Below are 21,526 nucleotides of genomic sequence, written 5' to 3'. Positions count from 1 at the left end.
GCCCCCCCCCCCCCCCCCCCCCCCCCCCCCCCCCCCCCCCCCCCCCCCCCCGCCCCCCCCGCGCGGCCCCTGTCCGGGGCCACATCGAGGCGTTTTTTTACTGCACGAGTGTATCCCTTTGGTTTGCAAGATACCGACGGGTGTTGTACTGATGGTCTTCACCGTCCTACCTCCTACCGAGGGTAGGTAGCTATCTGTGTGTGCGATTCTAGTATGATATTGATTCGATGAGATACCATGGCTCGGAACGATGAAACCGAAGTTCTGAAGATGAAATATCGCAATGGCTCCCTCCGATCTCACCATAACGCAGCAGTCAAGAGAGTCTAGACATCCCAAGTATTAGTAGATGTCCCCCCCGGCATCGTCGCCACCCAGCGATCTCGCCGACCGCTCCACAGACCCCAACCACGAACCATCCTTGCCATCCAGCAGTGTACGCATCACCCTATTCACGCGTGTGTATCGGCCAATTCGATTTCCGGGTCCGAAGTGCATACTTCCCGCTCGTCCTCCATTGCGACGCCGTCCGCACTGCTATCTGCCTTACCGACTCCCTCTACAAGCGTCGATGCGGCGTCATCCACGGGGCCCCATTGCGGGCCGCCCGCTTCGGGAGACGGATCATCCTCCCTGAGGTGGACACGGGGCCTTCTGGCGATGGCGCCCGCCTAGTCGGCACCGTTCTCTCCCGGGGTCGTGGTAAGGGGTGTCTGTTCCTCTTCGGTCTTGGTTTCGTGGGCGGCTGGGGTTTCTGCCGGGGAAGGGACTTCTGCCTGGATCTCTGGCGTCTCGGGATCGGGATCGGGAGGCATGAATCCCTCGGGGACACATCCGACTGGTTTCCCCCCTGCCTGTGACTTTGTTAGCACACTTCTAGATTCCTTGTTATAAGAATGGGGTTGGTCCCCGAATTCCAGTGCCCCTTTGTTGGCTCACTTACCGGTGGGCTATAGGAGAAATGCCCCTTGTCTGCCGTTCTGGCTTTAATCAGGCGCTCATCCCACTCGATTCCGGTCTTCTTCCGGAAGAAACTCTTGAACCTGTCGAACTCGGTGCTGAATGATTGTGGCGTTTGACTCGGTCGGAAGAAGTTTGGCTGGGGATCTCGATGCTTCTTGTATAATTTGGCGGCAAACAGGTACAAGTGAGGCCTTGCGTTGGACTCGAAGAGCTTGTCATCTCGTCAGCTGCCTGTGTTATGCAATAGGGGGCGTCGAATTCCACTCCAAACTTGTTGGGGGAACTGTAGGTAAGTAAGAACGTCAACCTACATAGAGCGTATATCGTTGCCCCTTGATCTCTTCTTCTGCATCGTCCCTAGTTAAAGTGATTTCGTAGCGGAAATATGTTGCGTCGGTGTAAGTGTGGTACAGGTCTTTGCCCATAGCGTCAGGGGCTCATCTTCAACATCCAATATCTGTGTGGGTAGGGACTTACTCGAGTTGACAAATCTCTCGGCCTGCTCTAGGCCTTTAGCTTCCTTTACTTCCCGGCGTATCTTGGCCCGTTCTTGCTTGAGAGCAGTGGTGAGCAGATATGGCTTCTCCTTGAGTCTCCGTTTCTTGTTAATCGAGTCTTCTAGCCAGTCGACGCTGACTATATGGCAAGCTGCACCACGCTTGAGCGCCTGCTTGACTAGGGCACGTGGTCAGCACTGGGCCAAACATAGTTTGCCTTCTATAGGGTATCCTCAGTTCATAGTACCTACCTCGAGGGCCTCTCTTCTTGAACTCTTCGGGCGAACAGATCAGATGAGTGACCGAGTTGTTCATCTCCGTAATGAAAACGCCACTTCTCTGATTGACCCATCTTGAAATGTTCGTGTCAGTCCACTGGCCTCCCAGCTGACATGCCATGCTAACAACAAGATCTCGGAAGATCGGCTTTTCACTCGATTTTGGTGCCATTTTGACGCCCGTTGAGTATTCAGGAAAGGAAGGAGATGGTCACTCCACCAATCCCGTCAATGGCAAGTACGATGGTAATAGATCGTCACTTCCAGGTTGATATAAGACCAAAAGTGCGAAATGAGTTTCACCAGAGAGTAGCAATGAGAACTCGAGCGTGCAACTAGAAGATGCGATGGGGAAGGATTAATACGAAAGCGGCTGGTCTAGGACAGGCGAGTCGGGTTATGGATGTATTATCCAAGCCTCTTGAACAGCGACTGCTACCAATCTTCGACCGAGGTATAGATTGTAGCGATCATTGTAAAAGGCCGAGACTGATGATAAAACTAGATCATGTCAAGCTCGGCCGTTAAGCTAGATCGCGTACTTTATCAGCCCAAGGCAAGTGACTGACTGACTACCTTACAGCCTTCGCAGCTTCCACAAACGCCCGGATCTTTTCCAGACTCTGCTTGCCCCCCTCTTCTACTCCGCTGCTGACGTCGACGCCGACAATTCTTACCGAGACGGAACCCAAGCTTTTCACCAATTCCGCAACATTGTCCGGATTCAAGCCCCCAGCTAACAAGACTTGCAAGCCCTCATCCTGCTCCAGAGTCGCTGCTACAGATGACTCATCTAGGAGCTTCCCTGACCCAGAGCCGGAATCTAGAAGGGGCAGAGCGTGGTACCCGCGGAGCCCGAGCCCGGGCTGGCCGGGCTTGAATTTCCGAATAACCGGGACCGGAATGAGGCTCGCCCATTCGATCGGTTCGTCGCCGTGTAATTGGACGACATCGAGTTCGTAAATCCTCTGCTTCTCTAGGATCTCTTCCAGGGGCTGGTTCTGGAAGACGCCGACAAGAAGTGGCCGCCGGCTTGCCACGGCCCGCGCGGAGAAGGCGAAGAAATCGGTGGCAACCCCCGACGACTTGGAGGCCTCGGTAGCCGTAGCTTGAGTGCTATTGCCGTGTACGGCTTTTGATATTGCCAGTGCCGTCTCGTGTGGTGGGGTGCGCTTCGCCCCCGGGACAAGTATCATCCCGATTAGATCCGCACCAGCCTTGGTGGCTTCGACTGCCGCCTCCGCGCTTCGCGTCCCGCAGATCTTCACAAGCAAAGACCTAGGGGTGGCGAGAGGGACGGGGCCAGTGAGCCCCGAACACAGTTGCCGAATGAACTGCGAGGCATCTGGTGCTCTCATGATGGCCTCACCAACGAGAATGCCGTTGACGCCGTCCTTCTTGGAATCCAGGACATCCTGGTGGTTGTTGATCCCGCTGAGGGCGCAGAGGAACGTCTCTGGCGGAACCATACTCCTCAGCCGGCCGGTGGTGCCAAGATCGACCTCGAAGCTCTCCAGGTTGCGGTTATTGACTCCAATGACCTTGGCCCCCAGCTTCACTGCTGTCGTCATCTCCTCGGCGTTTTGCACCTCAACCAGAGGCTCCATGCCTAGTGATACTGAGTACTTGTAGAGCCGCTCTAGGAGGTCTGTGTCGAGCATCTTGACGATCAGGAGAACCGTATCAGCGCCAGCCAACCTCGCCTCAAGAATCTGGTATTCTTCAAAGATGAACTCTTTCCGGAGAATCGCGGGGCGGTTCGGCATCCCGCCGAGAACTTGTCGCACCGCCCTCAGGTCCTCGATGCTGCCCTTGAACCATTCGGGTTCAGTGAGGACCGAGATGACGCTGGCTCCAGCAAGGGCATACTTGCGAGCCTGAGAGGGAGCATCAATATCAAGGGCAAATACTCCTTTGGACGGGGACGCCCTCTTGATCTCCGCCAATAGTGCGACGTCGAAGGGGGACTGCCGCAGCCGATCGACAAGCGATATCTGAGGCGGTGCTGCGTTGAGTCTGTAAGCTGCCTCCAAATCGGCTTGTCTCTGGGCGGGAATGAGCTTCTGTGCGGCCACAGCAGCCTTCCGATGAGCATATATCTGTTGGAGGATATTGCTCTTTGCCCCATCACCAGCCTTTGCCGCCGCGATGGCATCATTTCGGGAGGCAGTCGATTGGAGTAGCCGATCATTCTCGGCCCAAGTCCCCCCTTGCAACCGAAGGAAGTTCTTGAGCATCACTCGGCCTTCGGCAGTCAAGATGCTCTCTGGGTGAAACTGTACACTCTCAACTGTGTATTCCTTGTGGCGTACGCCCATGATAACACCCTTGGAGCCGTCGTCCTTGGTAATCCAGGAGGTAATCTCAAGACACTCGGGGAGAGTGACGTGAGTGCCCGCCAATGAATGGTAACGGGTTACTGGGAGGTCCTGGGGGAGACCAGCATAGACGCCCTTGGAGTCATGGCTCAGGGGCGAAGTCTTGCCGTGGAGGATCTCTCCGGCATAGCTGACATCGCCGCCATATACGTCGAAGATGCATTGTCTGTTGAACCGTCAGTCACAAAGGACGCAATGGCGCCGGCGAAGCAAACATACTGGCCCATGCAAACCCCCATGATAGGGACCTTCCCTGCGAAGTGCCTGATGACATCCCGACTGATTCCGGAATCGCTGGTGGGGTGACCGGGTCCCGGGCTGATGATCACTTGGGTCGGCTTTTTGGCAATGAGCTCCTCCACGGTGATCTTGTCATTTCTGAAAACAGTGACTTTGGCGCCTTCGAGGATGAGATACTGGTAAACGTTCCAGGTGAAGGAGTCATAGTTGTCAATGAGAATGAGATTGGAAGCAGTGGCGACTGTCGGAGCCGGCTCAGGATGATGGGGTGAGTAATCGACAACGTCTTCTGAAGACATGCTGGATGTCTTTGTGCAGCCCGGGCTGTTCTTCAAGGTGTCTTGGTGTCTTCAGGGAAAATGGCCACTGAGGAAGGGAGTCATGAGAGGATATGCACAATAGTATTTCTCATCGCCTATTGACCAATAGGTTGTTAGGTCCCGCCTCTTCTGGTAAGCATGGGAACTTAGCCTCCGAACCCGTTCCTGGGAAGCAGAGTTGGCAGACTAAATTGCCCCACATCATCCTTGTTCAGATCCCTCCCCTTTGTTTCTTGTGGCCTGCAAGGCTGCTTATCGGTTTAGAGCTTGGTGACTTCTGATAGGCCAGTCCTCGTTAGCCTGCTAGGAACCCAGAGCTCCTCCAAAAAAAAGCTCCCAAGGCTGGTAATGCGTTCCCAGCCGGGCGCGTTTAGCAACCACCCGACTCGATTAACACCACCTTCGATGACCGACATCATCGCCCACCGCTCATGCTCGCAAACCACACAGCACCGCTTCGGTTACCCGCTTCGGTTACTCGCTGATCGAAGGTAGCAATCATGACCGACCGAGCATACTTCCCTCCCTTGGAGCAATGTTTGACTGGCGAAAACGCCCTGCTGTACGGAAACCTCGTACTCCATCTGCTCTTTTCTCGCGTCCCCCGTATTCCTAACGCATCTTCTCAGGTCGTGGAAACATGTTGCTTGCGCGCTCTCCGTCGATTCACCAGACCGTCTGACTACTCCGGCCGTCTCCAATTTTCTGAAGGATCCATTTGTCCACGAATTAGTGAAGGATCCGTCCAAGGTTTTCGAGCAGCCGACCGCTCGATCCAAATCAGAGTTCGAGACCAAGACAGCCGCCATAAACGTCACGCCGACCCCGAACGACAAGTATGACATCAGCACGATCAAAGCCGATGCGCAATGGCTTAGCCAAAACGCAAAGGTCAACGAGTCCGCCGCCTTGCGGGTGGTGGTCATTGCTTTTCATTCTCGAGCCCATAGCCATCTGATGGGGCCTCTCTCCATCCAAGACTTTGTGAACTTGCAAGAAGCTGCCGGTGTGCGTAATGGACAGGCCTCGGCCATCCTGGGCTCTGTCGACACGTCGACCACCGTCGACGCCGAGACGATCTGGGCCGAGTTTGAGACGGTGGAGAGTCGGCGCCGACATCTTCTCGCGACCTACCTCTCGGAACGCCGCTCGTTCACTATAACTGCGGACTTCTTGATGACTTTCTTGTTGCACAGCCAACGGACAGTGGCTGGCTCGGAGTCCGACGCGCTACGCCGAGCTGTTTTGAAGGAAGCATTCGCCTTCGACGAAGAGACCGATGTCAACATAGCGACCTTTGAGGCTCTTATACCGAGATATTTTGGGCTTCTGGGGAAGTTTCTTGAAAACCCGCAGACTGTGTTGCCGTCATTCGACTCTCAGATCCTCACAGCGGACTTGGAAACGGACTGGATGCGGACCTCGTTAACCGAAGCCATTCATTCCATGAGCCTTGCCTTTCAGATCCTGGATCTTGCCGGTCAGAGATTTGCAAACCCCGACGTGGTATCACAATGGTTTCAACTCACGGCAAAGTACCGCTTCTTCGACCAGTTGCGATGTGTAAGAACCTCTCTCCTTACTTTTTTTTCTTTCTAATGCTCACTCCAAATAGCCCGACGAATCAGTCTCAGAATTGGTCCTGCCATTGCGTAGCATCGTCTGCGTAATCTCGTTGAGCCTCATCAACCTCGGCAAGTCGATTGCTTACCTCGACCAAGATGCAGACCTCGATGAAAACGAAGACCCGTATCTTGCGTCTCCTGAAGTCCTGGGCACGATTCATAACACGGTCTGCGGTGCAGCGGACGCGAACATAGCGACAGCCAGCCCGGTCATATTCGCATGGAGCCTGGTTCTCCAGAAGATGTACGTCGCGTACCAAGAAAGGGCCGAGAGACGAGATCTGGCCCAGAACCAGCGAGCTCAGGATGGCTTTGAGTTGGAGAACCACCCCTACCCCACTGGCCGAAGGAATTCTGCTGGAAGTATCGTGTCGATCGAGAAGTCACCCTACGATCTCTTCCTTGCCACCTCGTCGTTGGACCGAGATATACAACCCGTGGAGCAACTTGCCATGGCAGCGACTTCACGTGGTCTGGTCTACGATATGATCACCGACATGGCTCTGTGCATGGGAAACAACCAACAGGCGGCTTTCCGGCCAGTCGTCGGGTCCCGAGCGAGAATGGTCTTCTTGGGGCTGCTGAAAATAAGCTTTCCGGTCGTTGGTTACCTATCGGAACCGGTGACAGCTTTACTGCCTGTTCTTTCTGGAGGACAACAATATTGGGATCTTTCGAATGAGACAGCTCTGGCCCCGGAAAGGGAAGTAACTGCTCTAGCCTTGAGGGACCCTTTTCTTCTCGAGTCCTACGTTTCCCAGTCGCTCCATCGATACCCTTACGAGTTTCTCCCCTTCACCAACCTTTGCCGGATCCTTTCCTCGTCTCTGTGTTCAGATGACAGGACGGAACTCTTACTAGACTTCCTCCTCAAAACGCCGAGCTTGACATTTGAGTTCGACAACGAGTGGGACAATTACGAGCTTGCACATGAAGTCGATAACTCAAACACCATTCGCCTTCTCACGGATGAATGTTTATTCACGCCCTCATCTGCGAGGAGGCGACACTTGTCCAGCGAAGAGTCATTCCGCATCCCATCCGGCACATACGGCCGCTTCGTTACCGATGGCGGCAAGGTCGTCCTGCTGGAGTATGAGCATTCCACCCTCGCCCTCCTGGGCAAACGCCTCGAGGTTAATACCGCCACCGATGCGTACAGGCGCAAGCCACTCGGGTTCCTTGAGCCTGAAGAGACGGCAGAAGCGATAAATCTTCTGGCTACTCTCTTGAGGGTCACAGTCCTAAAGGCACCGGCTCCTGCCTCCGGGGCGGTATCAGAAGCCGGACTCAGACTCCTGAAGGAGGCAAGCAGGGCCCTCCCCCGTACAAAAGACATCATCACTGTCATCCATGACACCCTGGACAGCGTAATCCAGGATGAACTCACAGATTCCGAGGGTGCGGATATATCCGTCGTTTCCTCTTGCTTGCGCTTCCTTCATGCCCTCTTGCCTCTTGCGCCAGGCCGCGTCTGGTCGTACATGGCTCGCTGCGAGCTCCTGAACAGTGAATCGAGGGCGGGGCGCCTATCACGAATCACTGGAAACCTGGATATGCTCTCGGAAAGATATGACCTCCTCGTCTCTTCAACCCACCTCTTCTCGAGCCTGGTCAACAGCGTCATGACCAGTGCCGCTCAGCGCAAAATCGGAACCAGACCATCCAGCCGACAGGAAGTCGTCGACGATCCCTGGTTGGGCGTCTCGGATAAGATACTTGCACGAGTATGCCTCTCGATAGCCCAGACATCTGTTGATATCTACGAGAACTCGGCCACGTGGAGATTCTCTTCCGAAGTCCACCGCAGTGTCGTAGTGAGGGATGTAGTCGGGATAATGAACGACCTGATAACCTTCTCGTTTAGCACTGGCGCTCCAGACGGTTCGAAAGGCTTAACGGCTTCCCTAGTACCAGCTGCAAAATACGTTGTCGACAGTTTCCTGTCTCCCTCGGCCGGGACGTTGAGATTCCAACCCCTCCTAGCCAGCCTTTTGGTAGCCTTCCAGATCCCGGACACGACTTTTTACCCCCGACGAGAGCAGATCTTGACCGACCGGCTGCTTGCCGTCCTGAAGCTTGCGACCGCCTTGTTAAGGGTTGCAGATTATCTGGACCAATCGTCGTCGACAACACAGAAGCAGCTATTCAAGGTGGGCTCCTTGGTGGCTCGACTGTATGCCGTTCGCGATGCCTTCAGGTTGCCGTGCCTGACTTTGCTTGGAGCTCTGGTCGAGAGCGCCGGAAAAGGAAACAATGAGCCACCATCTCTGCTCGGCTACCTAGGACCCCAATTATCCCGGTCCTTCATACAGATCCTCTCGAAGCTGGATAGGCCGCTTGATCGACTGCCCACATCGGTCGGCATCTGGGAGTTCTTCTCCGCCATCATGCGGAATAGACAGCAATGGATGGCGAATTCTCTCCTTACCGGGAAAACACCGCGAGAAGCCTTGCAAGGGGACGGCAGAATATCCAAAATACACCCGGATTCGGTCCTCAATACCGCGCTGGAGAGGCTAGCCCACATATCTTCCATGCCGAGTAAGGAAGCTCTGGCAATTCTGGACTTCTTCAACTCGTCCCAGAACTATTGGCCATGGACGATCTTTGCGATGCAAAAGGACAACTCCTTCTTGGAGGTCCTCCGAAGCTATGTCCGTGGCCTCAAATCCGCGTCTGTGGTTTCCAAGTCAGATCCAGCGGAGGCTGCCTATCAGGCGCGGATAGCTTCCTACATTGCAGAGACGTTTGCAATGCAGCTGTACCACCTGCGCCAGATGGGGAGAGAGGAGAACTTTGCCAGAGATGTGGTCGACGATCTCGACTACTTCCTGCGCGATGGGGTGCAGGTCTCTGGATACAATACTTCGTTGCATGCGAACTTTTCGAAAAATTTCGCAAACCGGTATTCCGGGTGCTCGTTGGACGATTTCAAGACGACAGCACTAGCACCTCGGAGTCTGGGTCCGCAGTACTACTATGCTCTGGATTACGCCGACGCCATGCTGAAGTTTGATGCCGGCTGGATCGGCCCACGACGAAATGGGTTCAGGCACGAGATGGAGACGGCCAACTTGAACCTCTCTCTGGTCGATGCCCAAATAGTAGGTCTACCTGATCTCCTGATCTGCCGAGGGAACATGACGTTGAAGCTAACTGATGATAGGCGCTTTTCCATGCTTGGGAGTACCTGCTCCTAGAACTCAGTGTCTGCCTCCTGCCGAAGAACCAGAAGATCCCCAAGCAGATGCTCCAAGTCGCAGAGAAGTGCTTGGAGTCTAACCAGACGCCGCAACCGCCCGATAGCATATTCGTACGGATCACACAGTCGAGGGCCAACCTGGCCCTGACTCTCTTGCAGCGTCTTGCGGACTCGTCCTTGTTACCTAAGGATATTACCCAACTCCTCATGACCGTCTCGGCCGCCCTAAACGGCGTCGAAAACCCCTTTGGTCCGGAGCAAATGAACTACTTCCGAACACTCTTGAGGATTCTCTACGTCGTTCTACGGGGATCAGCCCACTCAGCAAAGTCGGATGCCACTACCACGGCGTCGTCGAGCGAGACTCCGGTGGCGCTCACCCAGCTAGTGCTTAACATCCTTGATCGAATGGTTGCCCAGGGCTTCCGGTCTCTCGTAACCTTGGTGCACGAGTGCGAGTCCCCAACCGGGCCCGAGGATATTGCGCTTATTACGGCGATTCTGCAGGCCTGTCTCAGCATACCCGGGACGGGTCAATGCCAGACGCAGATCCTCAACATCATGGCCTCTAACGACGTCCTGCACGTTGCCACCTCGCTCTTTTCCTGGGCCGACAAGCTTGCGGACAAGGGCGACCCGGTCTACGGCGAGCTGGCCCTGCTCTTTCTCCTCGAACTCTCCGCACTGCCCGTCGTGGCCGAGCAGCTAGCCTGCGATGGCCTCCTCAGCCACTTGACGTCGGCCAGCCTCGCAGGGTTCATGCGCCGATCGAACGTCTCGCCCTTCTCGGACAACGCGGGAGCGGCGCGGTGCTACGGCGTCTGGGCCAAGGGCGTGCTGCCTCTTCTCCTCAACATGCTCAGCGCCCTGGGCGCCACCGTCGCGCCCGAGGTCGCCTTCGTCCTCAACCAGTTCCCCAACCTCCTCCGGGCCAGCGTCGAGCGTTTCGAGGCCCCCGGCATAAGCAGGACGGCGACGCGGGACGCGCCGCAGTACGTGACGCTGCTGGCCGTGTCCGAGGTGCACTCGCTGGCCATGCTGACGCGGGTGCTGGCGGTGCTGCGGGCGAACAACAACCGCGACATCGCCGAGGTCGGGTGGGACGGCGGCCCGCTGCTGGAGAACGTCGACTTCTGGCTGACGAGCCGCAAGGTGCTCCGGGAGCGCCTGCTGCCGCTCGGGTCTAGGGAGGCCGACTGGCGGGCCACCAGGGCTGCTGAGGGGAGCGGGTGCGAGAACAGGCTGGAGGAGAGGGTGGTCGCACAGCTGATGTCGGTGAGGGACGTCCTCAGCGAAGACCTGGAGTAGAGGGGGATGTCGTTGTGGAGGAAGAATGGAAAATCAGATAAAAGGGGATAAAAGGGGAATGCCCACGTATTAGTGAGGGACCCCGGGTCTGTATGTATCATGAGCGACAGGGCTGTCAGGACTCGAGAGCGATGGAATTTGGGAGGCGCAGAGGCATTGCACGAGGACCACGAAGAGGCTATCAAACGACCCCCATTTGTGGACATGTCAAGATGCTACGCCTAGGACTATGTGCATTCTGATCATAGTCTGGCACAATAATTATTCGACTTCATGCCCGGATCTCCGTCTTGGAGTTGAAATTCCTGTTTGTTCTATGTGGTCATATCCGGCTTTATCTGTCCCACCATTGTGATGTCTATTTCCTCTGCAGCCTAACGTTGATGGACTCGAGTTCAACAACTCAGGCCACGCCCACAGAAAAACTTCCATAGTAAAGAAATAGTTGTACACAGGATTGAGGCTCCAAATCCCGGAGCCCAAATAGACTACACCACACATACACACACGGACCACGCCAACCTTATTTACGTCGTCGTATCTGGCTGCATATGAGATGTTTCTTTCACCGCATCCCCCCCCCCACTCCCTCCAATCCTTACAGACCGCACCAGAAACGGTGATATAATCATACAGATCCCAATCGACCCCCCCAGGACCATCCAGAAACACCCCCACCTCCTCTTCCTAACTCGCGATACGACATAGGTATGATTCGACGACGCGGCCAGGGGGAAGGCGATGGATGACTGGATTGGACCCGGTTGGGGGGGGGGACGCCTTTTACCGGGCCGGGAGACATTTCCTTTTCCCTACCGCGGCTGCTGCTGCTGGGCGCTCATGGCGGCGTTGTTCTCCTGGAAGCGCTCGGACATGCGGGCGGTGGCGGCCATGGACTTTTGCACGCACCGGGACAGGCAGCCCGTCTCGCGGCCCGAGAGGGCCTTGCTGGAGAAGTCGTCCACGCAGGGGGAGAAGCAGCCGTCGACGAGGCTGGAGAACATCTGCCGGGGGGGTTGTTGTTTAGCCTTTGTGGAGGGGGTGGGGGGGAGGGGGGGAGGATGAATTGGGTCCTCGTATAGGTAGCTAAGGGGGAAGGGGAGGGGGGGAATTCGTTGATTCTCCCTCTCTGCTGTTTTAAGGTTTGGGCGGTTGAGAAGTAAAATTCTAGGTAAATAGAAGGAACTTACGCCCATGAATTCCTTCACTTGGCGCTTCTGGAGGCGCGTCTCTAGCTCGCGGGTCTCGGATTGGGTGAGGCTGGCCGGATGCGATGGTCAGCTCTACCTGCCCGGCGAAGAGAGAGAGAGAGCTATCTCTTGTTCGACGAAGACTGTTTTGCTTACCCGTCCATCTTCCAAAGAGAATAGCGTGCGGCGTTCGGGCGAGGATGGGAATCTGTGAAGTGGGTTGCTGGAATGGAATCGCAGTCGAGCTCGCGCGAGGAGTGTATTATCGCGAACTGGTAGCTACGAGTTGCAGAAAAATCACAGATTAACGAGTCAAGGAGACGCCAAAAATGATGTAAAGACATTGGCATTGGACCAATCACATGCTAGACTCAGGCTGGACTGGGCAGGCTTGGTCACCTGAGACATCACGTGGACCCCTCTCCGAAAATGGCTAGGTTGGAGCTTCACCTCCATCACTTTTGGTAAAGCTTAAAACGCGGCCGCCCCGGCTGGACATCACGTATCCGGCCTTTTAGGATAGAGTTTGGATGTGCCTTAACTGTTCCTGGGCCGCCCAGGTGGTCAGCTGGCGGGTTTGTTTCCTGGGCTGTCTCACATAAAAACTTGTTTGAGTGCAGGGCGTGCTGACCCTGCATGCTCTCTCTCTCAGTGCTGCTAAAAATGGAAAAGGGCAAGACGTCATTCCCTACCAACAGTCGCGACCTGAGTGGCCGCTGTCAGATCAGAGATGCATGGTTCCACTGCAATGCCACGTTCGGCAAGATCCTTCCTGGGCCGGGTGACAAGAAGGCGGGAGCCAGTTCAGGTGAGGCCAACCTGGGAAGACAGACAGGGCCATCGAAACCGTGCGCTAGCCGTCGAGTGCTGCATCTGGAATCTCGAGAATACGAACACAACAGCGAAATCCGACGACTACCTGCCTGCCCGGCCTCCCTAGGTACTGTACCTTGCAATCAGCACCTTCGTCATCAATCAGGCGCCCGCAAACTTAGAATTTCTCTCCAAGTTCCATGCATCCTGCTTAATTCTGGGGGAAACGACCAGCGCTGTAGTTTGCCATGCATGCAGGACCGCACTTTTAACATGGATCATACCTGGTTAAGAAAGGCAGGCAATGTATGTACAAGCCAGATCTACAGATCCCTCACATCGCATCGCAAGCTTCGGTAGGGACCTGGCATGATTATCCAGGAACATCCAGGGATCTGGGCCAAACCGGGAAACGCTCACGACGAGCTGACCCAGCATTGGTATGAGATACCACCTACTTAGATACCAGGTACCTGCCTAGCTTTACGCTTCACGGGGTAGGAATAGGGTGCACGGACAGAGGAAGTCCATACTAAGTCGTAACACAATCGTCATCTGCAGCTTCTCCCATGCCTACTGGTCCTCAGCCGCCAGCTGCAATACCCCTCATCTAGCTGTGGCGAGGCTGCAGGTGCATTGCATTGGTTAGGTACTTCTCATCTGGGTATGGTTTGGTATGGGATTCGCCCAAGCAATTGTCCCGAATATTACCACCTCCAACGAATCGAGTCCTCTAAAAAGAAAACGACGGTACATGCCGTATGCCGTTGCACACTGGGTTCATTTAATCAAACTCTGGTGCCTCTGCACCATCACTATTTTCGTCGCGCCAAGTTTCATTACTTCTTTCCCCATTCCGGGCATGTCCACGCCTCGCGCGCCCAGCCAGAGATCCGCCCAGACTTGTTGGTGGCTTAAAACATACAACACGCCCCCTGAATAAATGTTACCTTGTGACTTTAGGTACAGTAAGTCTACAGCCTGCGCATCAAATCCCTGCCAAAGGCTGCTACTATTGCTATTGCTGTTGCCTTCAGTAGGTACAATACATAGAAGACCCCCGGTCCGAAGGCCCGCGCTAACGTTTTTCAAGGTTCCGTACTGCACGGTGTACACTACCAAACCTCTAAAACCTACCTGGTACCTTAACCGACGTGAGCTTCTGACTAGTTCCCCTCTACCGCTCGAGGCCCAATCATTGCCTGCCTCCCGCCGCTCGACTGCCGCCCCCCAGACCAGTTCACATCTCGCGTTCAACTCAGTTCTCCTCCTGTCCTCTTTCGCTCTTTCGCTGCACATCGTCCGGGCGGATTCTGCGTACTGATCATCGAGCGACCGAGCCAGGCGATTGCCCTGGCAATAGACCGTTGCCTACTGCCAACCACCGCGCCGCCGCCTACAGAGGTACACAATGACGTCCGCCGCAACGCCTCACCGTCATCCACCTGCTCCAGAGCAGCAGAGCACGAACCCGTTCCACCCTCAAATTCCGAACCCAGCCTCGCCACCAAGTAAACGGGATCTGAAATCATGGTGGAAGGGATTCAAGCTTCCCACGAAGCATCAAGAACCAACCGGTACTTCTGCCCCGTCCGCTAGGTTCTACCGATCAACCTCGTTACTCTGTGGACGAGTTCGAGGGTTCTATGGGCAGCTCGCACCCCCAACCTCGCGCTCTCTGCTAGGGGTTCTATCCGGGCTCTGGCCGTAAGGCCTCTCCAACGCCCGCTCTTGAATTGCGCAAGTTGGACCAACTGCTCCATGTCCATTACTTGGCTTTTTTTGAGAGAAACCCCCCAGACATTGTTGATTTTGATGCAAGCTGTAGAAGGAAGTTGACTCTAACAGAAACCCGTCCAGGCATTTTCGGCGTACCCCTCCGGCAAAGCATCACCTATGCTAATGTTGCGATATCCCTCGTCGACGAGCATGGGAAGAGCTACATATATGGCTATGTTCCGATTGTGGTCGCAAAGTGCGGCGTCTTCTTAAAGGAGAGAGGTGCGCAACACACTAGCCGGTGATGATGCGATGATCAGCATGCGCTGACTTGAAATTCCTTAGCCACGGGCGTGGAGGGCATCTTCCGTCTCAGCGGGTCGGAGAAGCGGATCAAGGAGCTCAAGACTCTCTTCGACTCGCCAGACCGGTACGGTAAAGGCCTCGTCTGGGATGGATACACCGTCCACGATGCGGCCAACGTATTGCGACGATACCTAAACGATCTTCCCGAACCCGTTGTGCCGTTGGATCTATACGAGAAGTTCCGGGAACCATTGAGGGGGGTTACCAAACAGCCGTCTGGGGACGGCGAAGCGCCACAGTTTGTCGACAACTTCGATATGGACGCCGCCATTGTGCGATACCAGCAGCTGATCACGGAGCTACCTCCCCTAAACCGGCAGCTCCTGCTCTACATCCTCGACCTACTTGCGGTATTTGCCGCGAAATCAGACGAGAACCGAATGAATTCGCAGAATCTGGCGGCAATATTCCAGCCTGGAATGCTCTCTCACCCCAACCATGCCATGGCTCCTGAGGAATACCGGCTCAACCAATCCGTCATCATCTTCTTGATCGAGAATCAAGATCATTTCCTCATCGGCATGCAGGGCACAGCGGCAGACGAAACCACGATGCGGGAAGTGCAGAAGGGAACGCCAGTCGCCAGGACCCCGACGACCCCAACACACGACCGACCATCCGGTGTTGCACGCTCATTGTCCAATGCCAGCGCAGGGGCAGAGAGCGTTGCCAAGGAGGGCAAGATCCGCAGAAACAAGTCGACAGCATCAAGACAATCGCGCCACTCCAACGGCGCCCCGAGTCCCGGAAGCCCGGCCTTGGCTGCCACCCCTACTGGTGGTGGTGGGTTGGGACGAAGTAATACTGTGCCATCCAAGAAATCCCCGGCTCTTCAGCCTGGAAGATTTCAGTCCAGGAATGATCCCTCGTCCACGCCCGTTACCCCCCTGACACCTGTCACTCCCTCCGCGGCGACTCACGTCCCTCAGTCCCCTCTTGTCGAGGAGATTGCGACCCCCCATGAAGGGTATCCAGCACTAGCAGCAGCCGGGGCGGTGCAAGGAGGCTTTCTGGGGCCCGGGTCCAAGGTCGACGCTACAACGCCATCAAAGGAACGGAATCTCCCGAGCCTGTTTCAAAGGACTCCAACAGGCGAAAGCGACAAGCGTCCGCCAAATAAGCTTCGGAAAAAGAAGCTGCCCGGCAGCGCCAATCCGAGCGCACAGAGTTCCACCGCATCGCTTGCTCATTCTGCAGCAGCGTCGCCGGCTATCGAATCGCCAAACCCCCTAGAGGTCATCCCTTCAACTTCGCTATTGTCAAACGTGGAAGCGAGTGGTAGGCAGCCCGTGACTGAAACACCAGCGGAGCCAGCACCCAGGGCATCACAAGTTGCTTCAAGCAAAACCCTTCACCCCGAAGCCGCCGAAAATACCCTGAAGCCGAAGATGTCGCCTCCGACCTCTTTACATAGTTCGTTCAACGAGGGTTCAGATATTGACCAATTCGACGAGACGGTTCCTGGAGGCGAGCATCATGACAAGGAGCGGAGGAGGCGCTGGCGGCTGTCGAGGCGGAGAGAGGACACGCTTGCGACTGCCAATGCGGGCATTGCCTCACCGCGGAGAGACCTCGGCCAGAACACAACCGCCGAAGCGAGCGTCACATCAGTCGGGAGCACAAGCCACAAGGCAGTGCGGAGCTTCACGGGGGAGTCTTCTGAACCTGCCAGCCTCGCGGCGGGCGATGTGCCAAATCCCGCCGAATCAACATCCAGGGACGGCAAGGACGAGTCGAGGGGTCTCGCCGGTTGGATCAAGCACAAGTATCGCGAGGCAAAGGAGACGGCCGAGCAACGGCGAAACAAGTCGCCGCCCGCAGATCGCCCGTCCGCCGGCACCACGTCGTCCCCGAACCAGATCACGTCGCCCTCGAACCAGATCACGTCGCCCTCGAACCAGATCACGTCGCCCTCGAACCAGATCACGTCGCCCTCGAACCAGGTCACGTCGCCCCCGAACCAGATCGCATTGCCCCTGAACCAGATCACATCGCCCCCGAACCAGACGAGGTCCCCTCTCGAGACCAACTTGCCCACCGCGGAAGAGGACAAGGCACCGGCGGATACCCAGGGGCCGAAGACGCCGCAGTGAATGTGTCAAGTAGGACATGTTAATCGCCCGTGCGTTTGATATCAGCATTTTTTATTTTTTTTTGACCAGATATTGTACCGGCCACGCGGGCCATTTCGGCGCTCCTGATGTTCTTGTGCTGGGCTTTTTACGGTCTCCTAGCTCCCCCCGTTGCCGAAAGTTCGCGGAAATCACATACCAGTTATCTGCGCTGCATCTGTATCTGTTCAGACCCAGAAATGACAATCAATGTCACCTCGAGCGGGGGTGGGAGGAGAGAGAGAGAGAGAGAAACATTCGAGAGGAGAAGAAGGCTCGAGCCCTTCCAAAAGTCTAAGCTTAAAAGTGTTGGACTACACACATACTGAGCGGCCCCGCACCGTTACCGAGGATACCCCATGGAAATTTCTGCCCTTTCGAGAAGTAAGAAGAGTTGTGTTGCCCATTGGCTTTTTGGGCGGTTTGATTTTTGCGGTTGTTGGTTGGTTCAAAAAGTCGCGGCTCTTTTCGCTTTCATGGTGGGGGTTTGGGGACGGGGAATTGCTGGCTCTCTTTACCATCTCGCACACCCACTGTAATAGAGGAGTGAATGAAAGGAAAGGCTGAGGAATATATAAGGTGCTTGAACTTTAGGCGAAGATTAGGAAACTGACTTGAGTACACTACACACATACATACTTGCCCTACCTGGGTAAAGGAGGAAACAAGTTTATAAAAAACACGACGGGCTGGACGAGGTGTTGTGGTGCAAGTGCCGGGTTGATAGATATCTCATTGTCTGTTGGTGTATAGCACCTAAGCTCTCTGAGCATTTTGAGTCTTTGCGAACATAGTAAAAACCATGCAGGAATCCAATACCAATCCGAAGGGTATTAGTGGTGTATTTCACCGTGTTGTGGAATAAGTGAGTCTGGCTCTCCAGGCCCAAATAGATCATGCCGTAGAGATATATATCCTAGCAACAAAGGAGAAAGAGACCGCCCACTGACTCTTGTCAAGGACATGCCATGATCACGCAGGCCAGGTAACTCTTCTTTTAGGGGCGGTATAAAAAGCGTACTTGCCATTAGATACGCCTGTCTAGCTTCAAACCGCCTTGCCGAATGCTCCAACCGTACAAATCCAGTTATCCTTCATCCGGTAGACAAGTTGCTTTCTTTTTCTCACTCCTCGACCCCTTCTTCTCTTCCCGGCTTACCTACTGTCTACTCGGGATCGCCATACTGCTCCGGTTCCGAAGCGGTCTGCGCGGCCTGCTCCTCCATCTGCTTGAGCTGCTGCTGGCCGGCCTCGGTGGTGGCGTCGATGATTTCTTCTTCGAGACTGAGGATGCCAGCCTGGACGGGAGGGGTCGCGAGTCAGTAAAGCGGTAAAAAATAAAAGCCCTATGGCGTGGGGGAAAAGGGGAGGCAGTTCAGGAAACGGGCACGAGGCTTCTGCCCTGTATGCCTGCCTGCCTGCCTGTCTGGGGTTGGGGGGAACTCGAAACTCACCTCTCCAAGCTTCCCGACCAGGTCCTCGGCCTCGGCAACGGGCATCTTGCCGAGCGCCTTGTTCACCTCGTCGAGGCTCCCCGTCTCCAGCGCCCTGCGCATCTCGGGCGCGAACCCCTCGAATATCTCCCGCCCCCTCCTCTCCGCCTCGTCGCCCCCCTCGCCCCCCTCGGCGGGTGCGGCGGGGATGCGGATGTTGATCACGGTCCCGGGCTCGACGGCGTGCAGCTGGATCTGCTCCACCCCGCCGGCGGCGTCGTCGTCGCTTGCCCGCTGCGCGATGATCCTGCGGGCGCTGTCCCGGATCTTGAGGTGCGTGTCCTGGACGTCGCGGAGGAAGACCTCCTGCGCCTGGTGGCCCCTCGTGGTAATACGGCGGAAGAAGAGGGCGACGCCGTCGCGGCCCAGGGCCCGGCAGTACTGCAGCAGCAGGGCCTGGTGGATGCACTGGCGGGCGCGGTCGTCGTGGCCCTCGAGCTGCGCGTCAAGAGCCAGGACTAGCAGGCCGTCCGTCTCGCGCTCCGTCAGGATCTGCGGGTGGGAGCCCAGGAACTGCAGGCTCGCGCGGTAGTCGCCCGGCTTGATGGTCGCGAACTCTCGCGCCGCGGGGGACGCGTCGATCTCCTCCTCGTCGTCGTTGTGGTGGCCGCCCGTCGACGTGGGCTTGTTGGGCGGTTCGGGGCCGGACGAGGATGCCACTGAGAAGCTCGGGTTGAGGAGCTCGACGGCTTGCGAGTCATTACTGGAAGGGCTTGCTGTGTCGGTGGGCTTCGACTTGTTCACGTGGGAGCTGTCGAATCCGGTGTGGATGCTCTCGCTGGTGATCTTGCGGCTCTCTTCCTTCTCCAGCTCGTCCAGCTTCTTTTGGAGATCCTTCTGGAGGTTCTCTACCTTGTTCAGATGGTCCTCGACCTCGACGAGCATCCCGCCGTATCTCTTGCCCTGCTCAATCTTCTTCTCGTCCAGAGCCTTGTTCACCTGATCGAGCAAGGTGGCCATCATCTTGGTGTAGGTGGGCAGCTGCTCCTCGCTCCCGTGAACGCCGGCTGGCCGGGGCGGCGGCTGGTCGTCCTTGGGGTCGAGCGACGCGGCGGACTCCATGACGGCCTGGAAGGCCACCTCACCCGGGTTCCGGGACTCGGCATCGGCGGCGTGGGCTTTCAGGGAGGCTAGGAGGGATGAGATGCGCTGTATGAGAGTGTCGTTTATGGTGCGCTCATACTTCAGAGTCTCGATGTGTTGCTTGCGATGCTGCCGCTCTTGGTGGATCTGCGACTGTTTGGCGCGGATGAACGATCGCTTGTCCACATTGGGGTGGACCTCGATGTCCGAGTCGTCACTGAGCTCCAGCGCGTCCTGGAGAGAAAGGTTTAGTTTTGCTCAAGGCGAGAGACACCGGGGCGATGATTCACTCACCCATTTGCTGTAGTCGACAGGAGCCATTCTGAGCAGATGAAAGACCTTTTAGGGTTTCTATCGTGCAGGAATTTTCTACTTGCAAGCTGTCTGAGATATTTCGTCCTGCATATAACGGTGAAGCAGGCAGGTAGCAGGCTCTCTCATTGTTTTGTGAGGTAATAGAGGGGTAGTTACCTTGGTACCTACCCAGAAGGGTGGGGTGTGGCATGGGAGAGAAGAGCATGGAATCTCGCACTGTAAAGATACTATCATGTACCTACCTTGATGCCTACCAATCTCACTTCTACACGACCTATCTCTGCTTAGAACTTGGAGGATTCAAGGACGGTTGTAATCACATTCATGGGTGCTGAGAGCCCTGAAGGATCGACTATTACTAGGTTCTACTTTTGAGTTTCGAGATACTATGTGTTGCCATCCACCGCTCCTCATTGCCTCGTCAACCTCTTATCCCAGGCCCTGTTATACAAGCCGTATTCAACCTCGCCCTCATTCCCCTTTCTCAGTCCCAACCCGCCAACGGCGCACTCCCTCTCCCCCTTCTTCTTCAGTCCGTGGAAGTCACCTCCAAGCCTCTTGAACACGTCCAGCGCATTGTTCCTTCCAATGTCCACGAGATCGCGGCCATTTATGGGGACGTATTCGTCGAACCACGTGCACCCGTTGGGGATGCTCTCGAACGGGTAGTCGATCGAGAACATGACCGACTTGACCCCGATCTCCTGTATGGCGCATAGCAGCGCCGGTGTGGAGAAGTGGCCCGACGTCGTGATGAAGAGCTGCGAGCCGAAGTAGTCGCGCACGAGCTTGTCCTTGGCCATGGGCATGTTGGGGAAGCGGGCTCGGTTGAGCTTGTGATCGATCCGGTAGAGGTCGTATGGGCTGGAAAAGCGATGCAGTTAGCCAAGGGTGCAGCAATCTAAACTAGATCCGCCGGCATTACTCACATATGCTCGCCCATGTGGCCGATGACGATCTTCAGCCCTGGGAAACGGTCCAGGACCCCCGCAGTCACGATGCCGAGGACGTGCATTCCCACGCGATGGGCGTACCCCAGGGCCGAGAACTCGAGCCAGGGCCGGCCCTTCCACATCAGGTCGCGTATCTGGGGGGTCGCCTGGCGCGGGTGCAAGTAGACGGGGGCCTCGAGCTCCTCGGCGGCGGCCCAGAAGGGGTCGTACTCGGGCTGGTCGAAGAACAACATCGTGTTGCCGTCGGCGCCGGCGCTCTGGAAGTCGTTGAGCATGACGCCCACGAACCCCTTGCCCTTGTGCGCGCCGTCCGGCCCGAAGCACCTCCGCATCTCCTCCGCCGCCTGCGCCGGGTCGTGCATGCTGACCGACGCCAGCCCCGCGAACCGGCCCGGGTTCCGCCCCACCTCGGCGGCGAGCCGGTCGTTGGCCAGCGACGCCAGCCGCGCCGCCGCCGCGGGGTCGCTCTCGCCCTGCGGGCCTGGCGACGACAGCGACAGCACCATCATGTCCACCCCGTTGGCGTCCATCTGCTCCAGCCGCGTGCCGTGCACGTCTAGCAGGTTGGCCACCAGGTCACCGCCGATGACGCCCTTGGGCGCCAGCGCGGACACGTCATACGCTTCGAAGTTCTCGGGGATAGCCCACGCTTCTTCGAGGGCGATTTTG

At 56.3% G+C, this 21,526-nt stretch overlaps 7 protein-coding genes across 7 annotated transcripts; 2 read left to right on the top strand and 5 right to left on the bottom strand.

The window, feature by feature from the left end:
• Positions 1 to 751: 751 nt before the first annotated feature.
• QBC33DRAFT_347514 (uncharacterized protein) lies at positions 752 to 2,110 on the bottom strand. Its single transcript, XM_060423809.1, has 4 exons — positions 1,712 to 2,110; positions 1,441 to 1,638; positions 1,275 to 1,378; positions 752 to 1,174 (listed from the first exon to the last, which is right to left on the bottom strand). Exons 1-4 carry the CDS (start codon positions 1,908 to 1,910, stop codon positions 866 to 868), a joined length of 810 nt encoding a protein of 269 aa, XP_060285438.1. The 5' UTR covers positions 1,911 to 2,110; the 3' UTR covers positions 752 to 865.
• QBC33DRAFT_347267 (multifunctional tryptophan biosynthesis protein) lies at positions 2,111 to 4,854 on the bottom strand. Its single transcript, XM_060423808.1, has 2 exons — positions 4,336 to 4,854; positions 2,111 to 4,282 (listed from the first exon to the last, which is right to left on the bottom strand). Exons 1-2 carry the CDS (start codon positions 4,653 to 4,655, stop codon positions 2,311 to 2,313), a joined length of 2,292 nt encoding a protein of 763 aa, XP_060285437.1. The 5' UTR covers positions 4,656 to 4,854; the 3' UTR covers positions 2,111 to 2,310.
• A 171-nt stretch (positions 4,855 to 5,025) lies between these two features.
• QBC33DRAFT_532669 (nucleoporin subcomplex protein binding to Pom34-domain-containing protein) lies at positions 5,026 to 11,147 on the top strand. The gene is made up of 4 exons (XM_060427395.1): positions 5,026 to 5,238; positions 5,306 to 6,239; positions 6,292 to 9,408; positions 9,471 to 11,147. Exons 1-4 carry the CDS (start codon positions 5,177 to 5,179, stop codon positions 10,812 to 10,814), a joined length of 5,457 nt encoding a protein of 1,818 aa, XP_060285436.1. The 5' UTR covers positions 5,026 to 5,176; the 3' UTR covers positions 10,815 to 11,147.
• Positions 11,148 to 11,626: 479 nt separating this feature from the next.
• QBC33DRAFT_532667 (Tim10/DDP family zinc finger protein) lies at positions 11,627 to 11,818 on the bottom strand (the record flags this gene model as incomplete). The annotated part of the gene is made up of 1 exon (XM_060427394.1): positions 11,627 to 11,818. One exon carries the CDS (start codon positions 11,816 to 11,818, stop codon positions 11,627 to 11,629), a length of 192 nt encoding a protein of 63 aa, XP_060285435.1.
• A 1,651-nt stretch (positions 11,819 to 13,469) lies between these two features.
• QBC33DRAFT_347253 (RhoGAP-domain-containing protein) lies at positions 13,470 to 17,109 on the top strand. The gene is made up of 6 exons (XM_060423807.1): positions 13,470 to 13,853; positions 13,911 to 13,971; positions 14,162 to 14,221; positions 14,678 to 14,818; positions 14,882 to 16,782; positions 16,822 to 17,109. Exons 1-6 carry the CDS (start codon positions 13,761 to 13,763, stop codon positions 16,993 to 16,995), a joined length of 2,430 nt encoding a protein of 809 aa, XP_060285434.1. The 5' UTR covers positions 13,470 to 13,760; the 3' UTR covers positions 16,996 to 17,109.
• Positions 17,110 to 17,729: 620 nt separating this feature from the next.
• Positions 17,730 to 20,086, bottom strand: QBC33DRAFT_532657 (putative hsp90 co-chaperone cdc37 protein). The gene is made up of 3 exons (XM_060427393.1): positions 19,884 to 20,086; positions 18,468 to 19,823; positions 17,730 to 18,311 (listed from the first exon to the last, which is right to left on the bottom strand). The coding sequence occupies exons 1-3, from the start codon at positions 19,908 to 19,910 to the stop codon at positions 18,180 to 18,182; spliced, it is 1,515 nt and encodes a 504-aa protein (XP_060285433.1). The 5' UTR covers positions 19,911 to 20,086; the 3' UTR covers positions 17,730 to 18,179.
• Positions 20,087 to 20,255: 169 nt separating this feature from the next.
• Positions 20,256 to 21,237, bottom strand: QBC33DRAFT_532653 (uncharacterized protein). The gene is made up of 2 exons (XM_060427392.1): positions 20,834 to 21,237; positions 20,256 to 20,768 (listed from the first exon to the last, which is right to left on the bottom strand). The coding sequence occupies exons 1-2, from the start codon at positions 21,217 to 21,219 to the stop codon at positions 20,315 to 20,317; spliced, it is 840 nt and encodes a 279-aa protein (XP_060285432.1). The 5' UTR covers positions 21,220 to 21,237; the 3' UTR covers positions 20,256 to 20,314.
• Positions 21,238 to 21,526: the final 289 nt, after the last annotated feature.

The sequence above is a fragment of the Phialemonium atrogriseum genome, assembly GCF_030411735.1.
Source record: "Phialemonium atrogriseum strain 8032-3 unplaced genomic scaffold QBC33scaffold_7, whole genome shotgun sequence".
In the NCBI taxonomy this organism is placed as follows: Eukaryota; Fungi; Ascomycota; class Sordariomycetes; order Cephalothecales; family Cephalothecaceae; genus Phialemonium; species Phialemonium atrogriseum.
Note: the sequence above shows the minus strand (reverse complement) of the source record. Positions and strands in the feature narration are given on the sequence as shown.

Bases quoted from the DNA above. Each gene is read 5' to 3' on its own strand.
- QBC33DRAFT_347514 (XM_060423809.1), bottom strand. From the start codon at position 1,910: ATGGCACCAAAATCGAGTGAAAAGCCGATCTTCCGAGATCTTGTTGTT. The intron at 1,639-1,711 runs GTAGGTACTATG...CACGTGCCCTAG, and splicing joins CAAGAAGAGAGGCCCTCGAG to TCAAGCAGGCGCTCAAGCGT. The intron at 1,379-1,440 runs GTAAGTCCCTAC...CTATGGGCAAAG, and splicing joins CGAGAGATTTGTCAACTCGA to ACCTGTACCACACTTACACC.
- QBC33DRAFT_347267 (XM_060423808.1), bottom strand. From the start codon at position 4,655: ATGTCTTCAGAAGACGTTGTCGATTACTCACCCCATCATCCTGAGCCG. The intron at 4,283-4,335 runs GTATGTTTGCTT...ACGGTTCAACAG, and splicing joins ATGGGGGTTTGCATGGGCCA to ACAATGCATCTTCGACGTAT.
- QBC33DRAFT_532669 (XM_060427395.1), top strand. From the start codon at position 5,177: ATGACCGACCGAGCATACTTCCCTCCCTTGGAGCAATGTTTGACTGGC. The intron at 6,240-6,291 runs GTAAGAACCTCT...CACTCCAAATAG, and splicing joins TCTTCGACCAGTTGCGATGT to CCCGACGAATCAGTCTCAGA. The intron at 9,409-9,470 runs GTAGGTCTACCT...AACTGATGATAG, and splicing joins CTCTGGTCGATGCCCAAATA to GCGCTTTTCCATGCTTGGGA.
- QBC33DRAFT_347253 (XM_060423807.1), top strand. From the start codon at position 13,761: ATGTTACCTTGTGACTTTAGGTACAGTAAGTCTACAGCCTGCGCATCA. The intron at 13,972-14,161 runs GTGAGCTTCTGA...CGACCGAGCCAG, and splicing joins TACCTGGTACCTTAACCGAC to GCGATTGCCCTGGCAATAGA. The intron at 16,783-16,821 runs ATCACGTCGCCC...TCGCCCTCGAAC, and splicing joins TCACGTCGCCCTCGAACCAG to CAGATCACGTCGCCCTCGAA.
- QBC33DRAFT_532657 (XM_060427393.1), bottom strand. From the start codon at position 19,910: ATGGCTCCTGTCGACTACAGCAAATGG. The intron at 19,824-19,883 runs GTGAGTGAATCA...CTTTCTCTCCAG, and splicing joins CTGTCGACTACAGCAAATGG to GACGCGCTGGAGCTCAGTGA. The intron at 18,312-18,467 runs GTGAGTTTCGAG...CCTCCCGTCCAG, and splicing joins TGGTCGGGAAGCTTGGAGAG to GCTGGCATCCTCAGTCTCGA.
- QBC33DRAFT_532653 (XM_060427392.1), bottom strand. From the start codon at position 21,219: ATGCACGACCCGGCGCAGGCGGCGGAGGAGATGCGGAGGTGCTTCGGG. The intron at 20,769-20,833 runs GTGAGTAATGCC...TCGCTTTTCCAG, and splicing joins GGCCACATGGGCGAGCATAT to CCCATACGACCTCTACCGGA.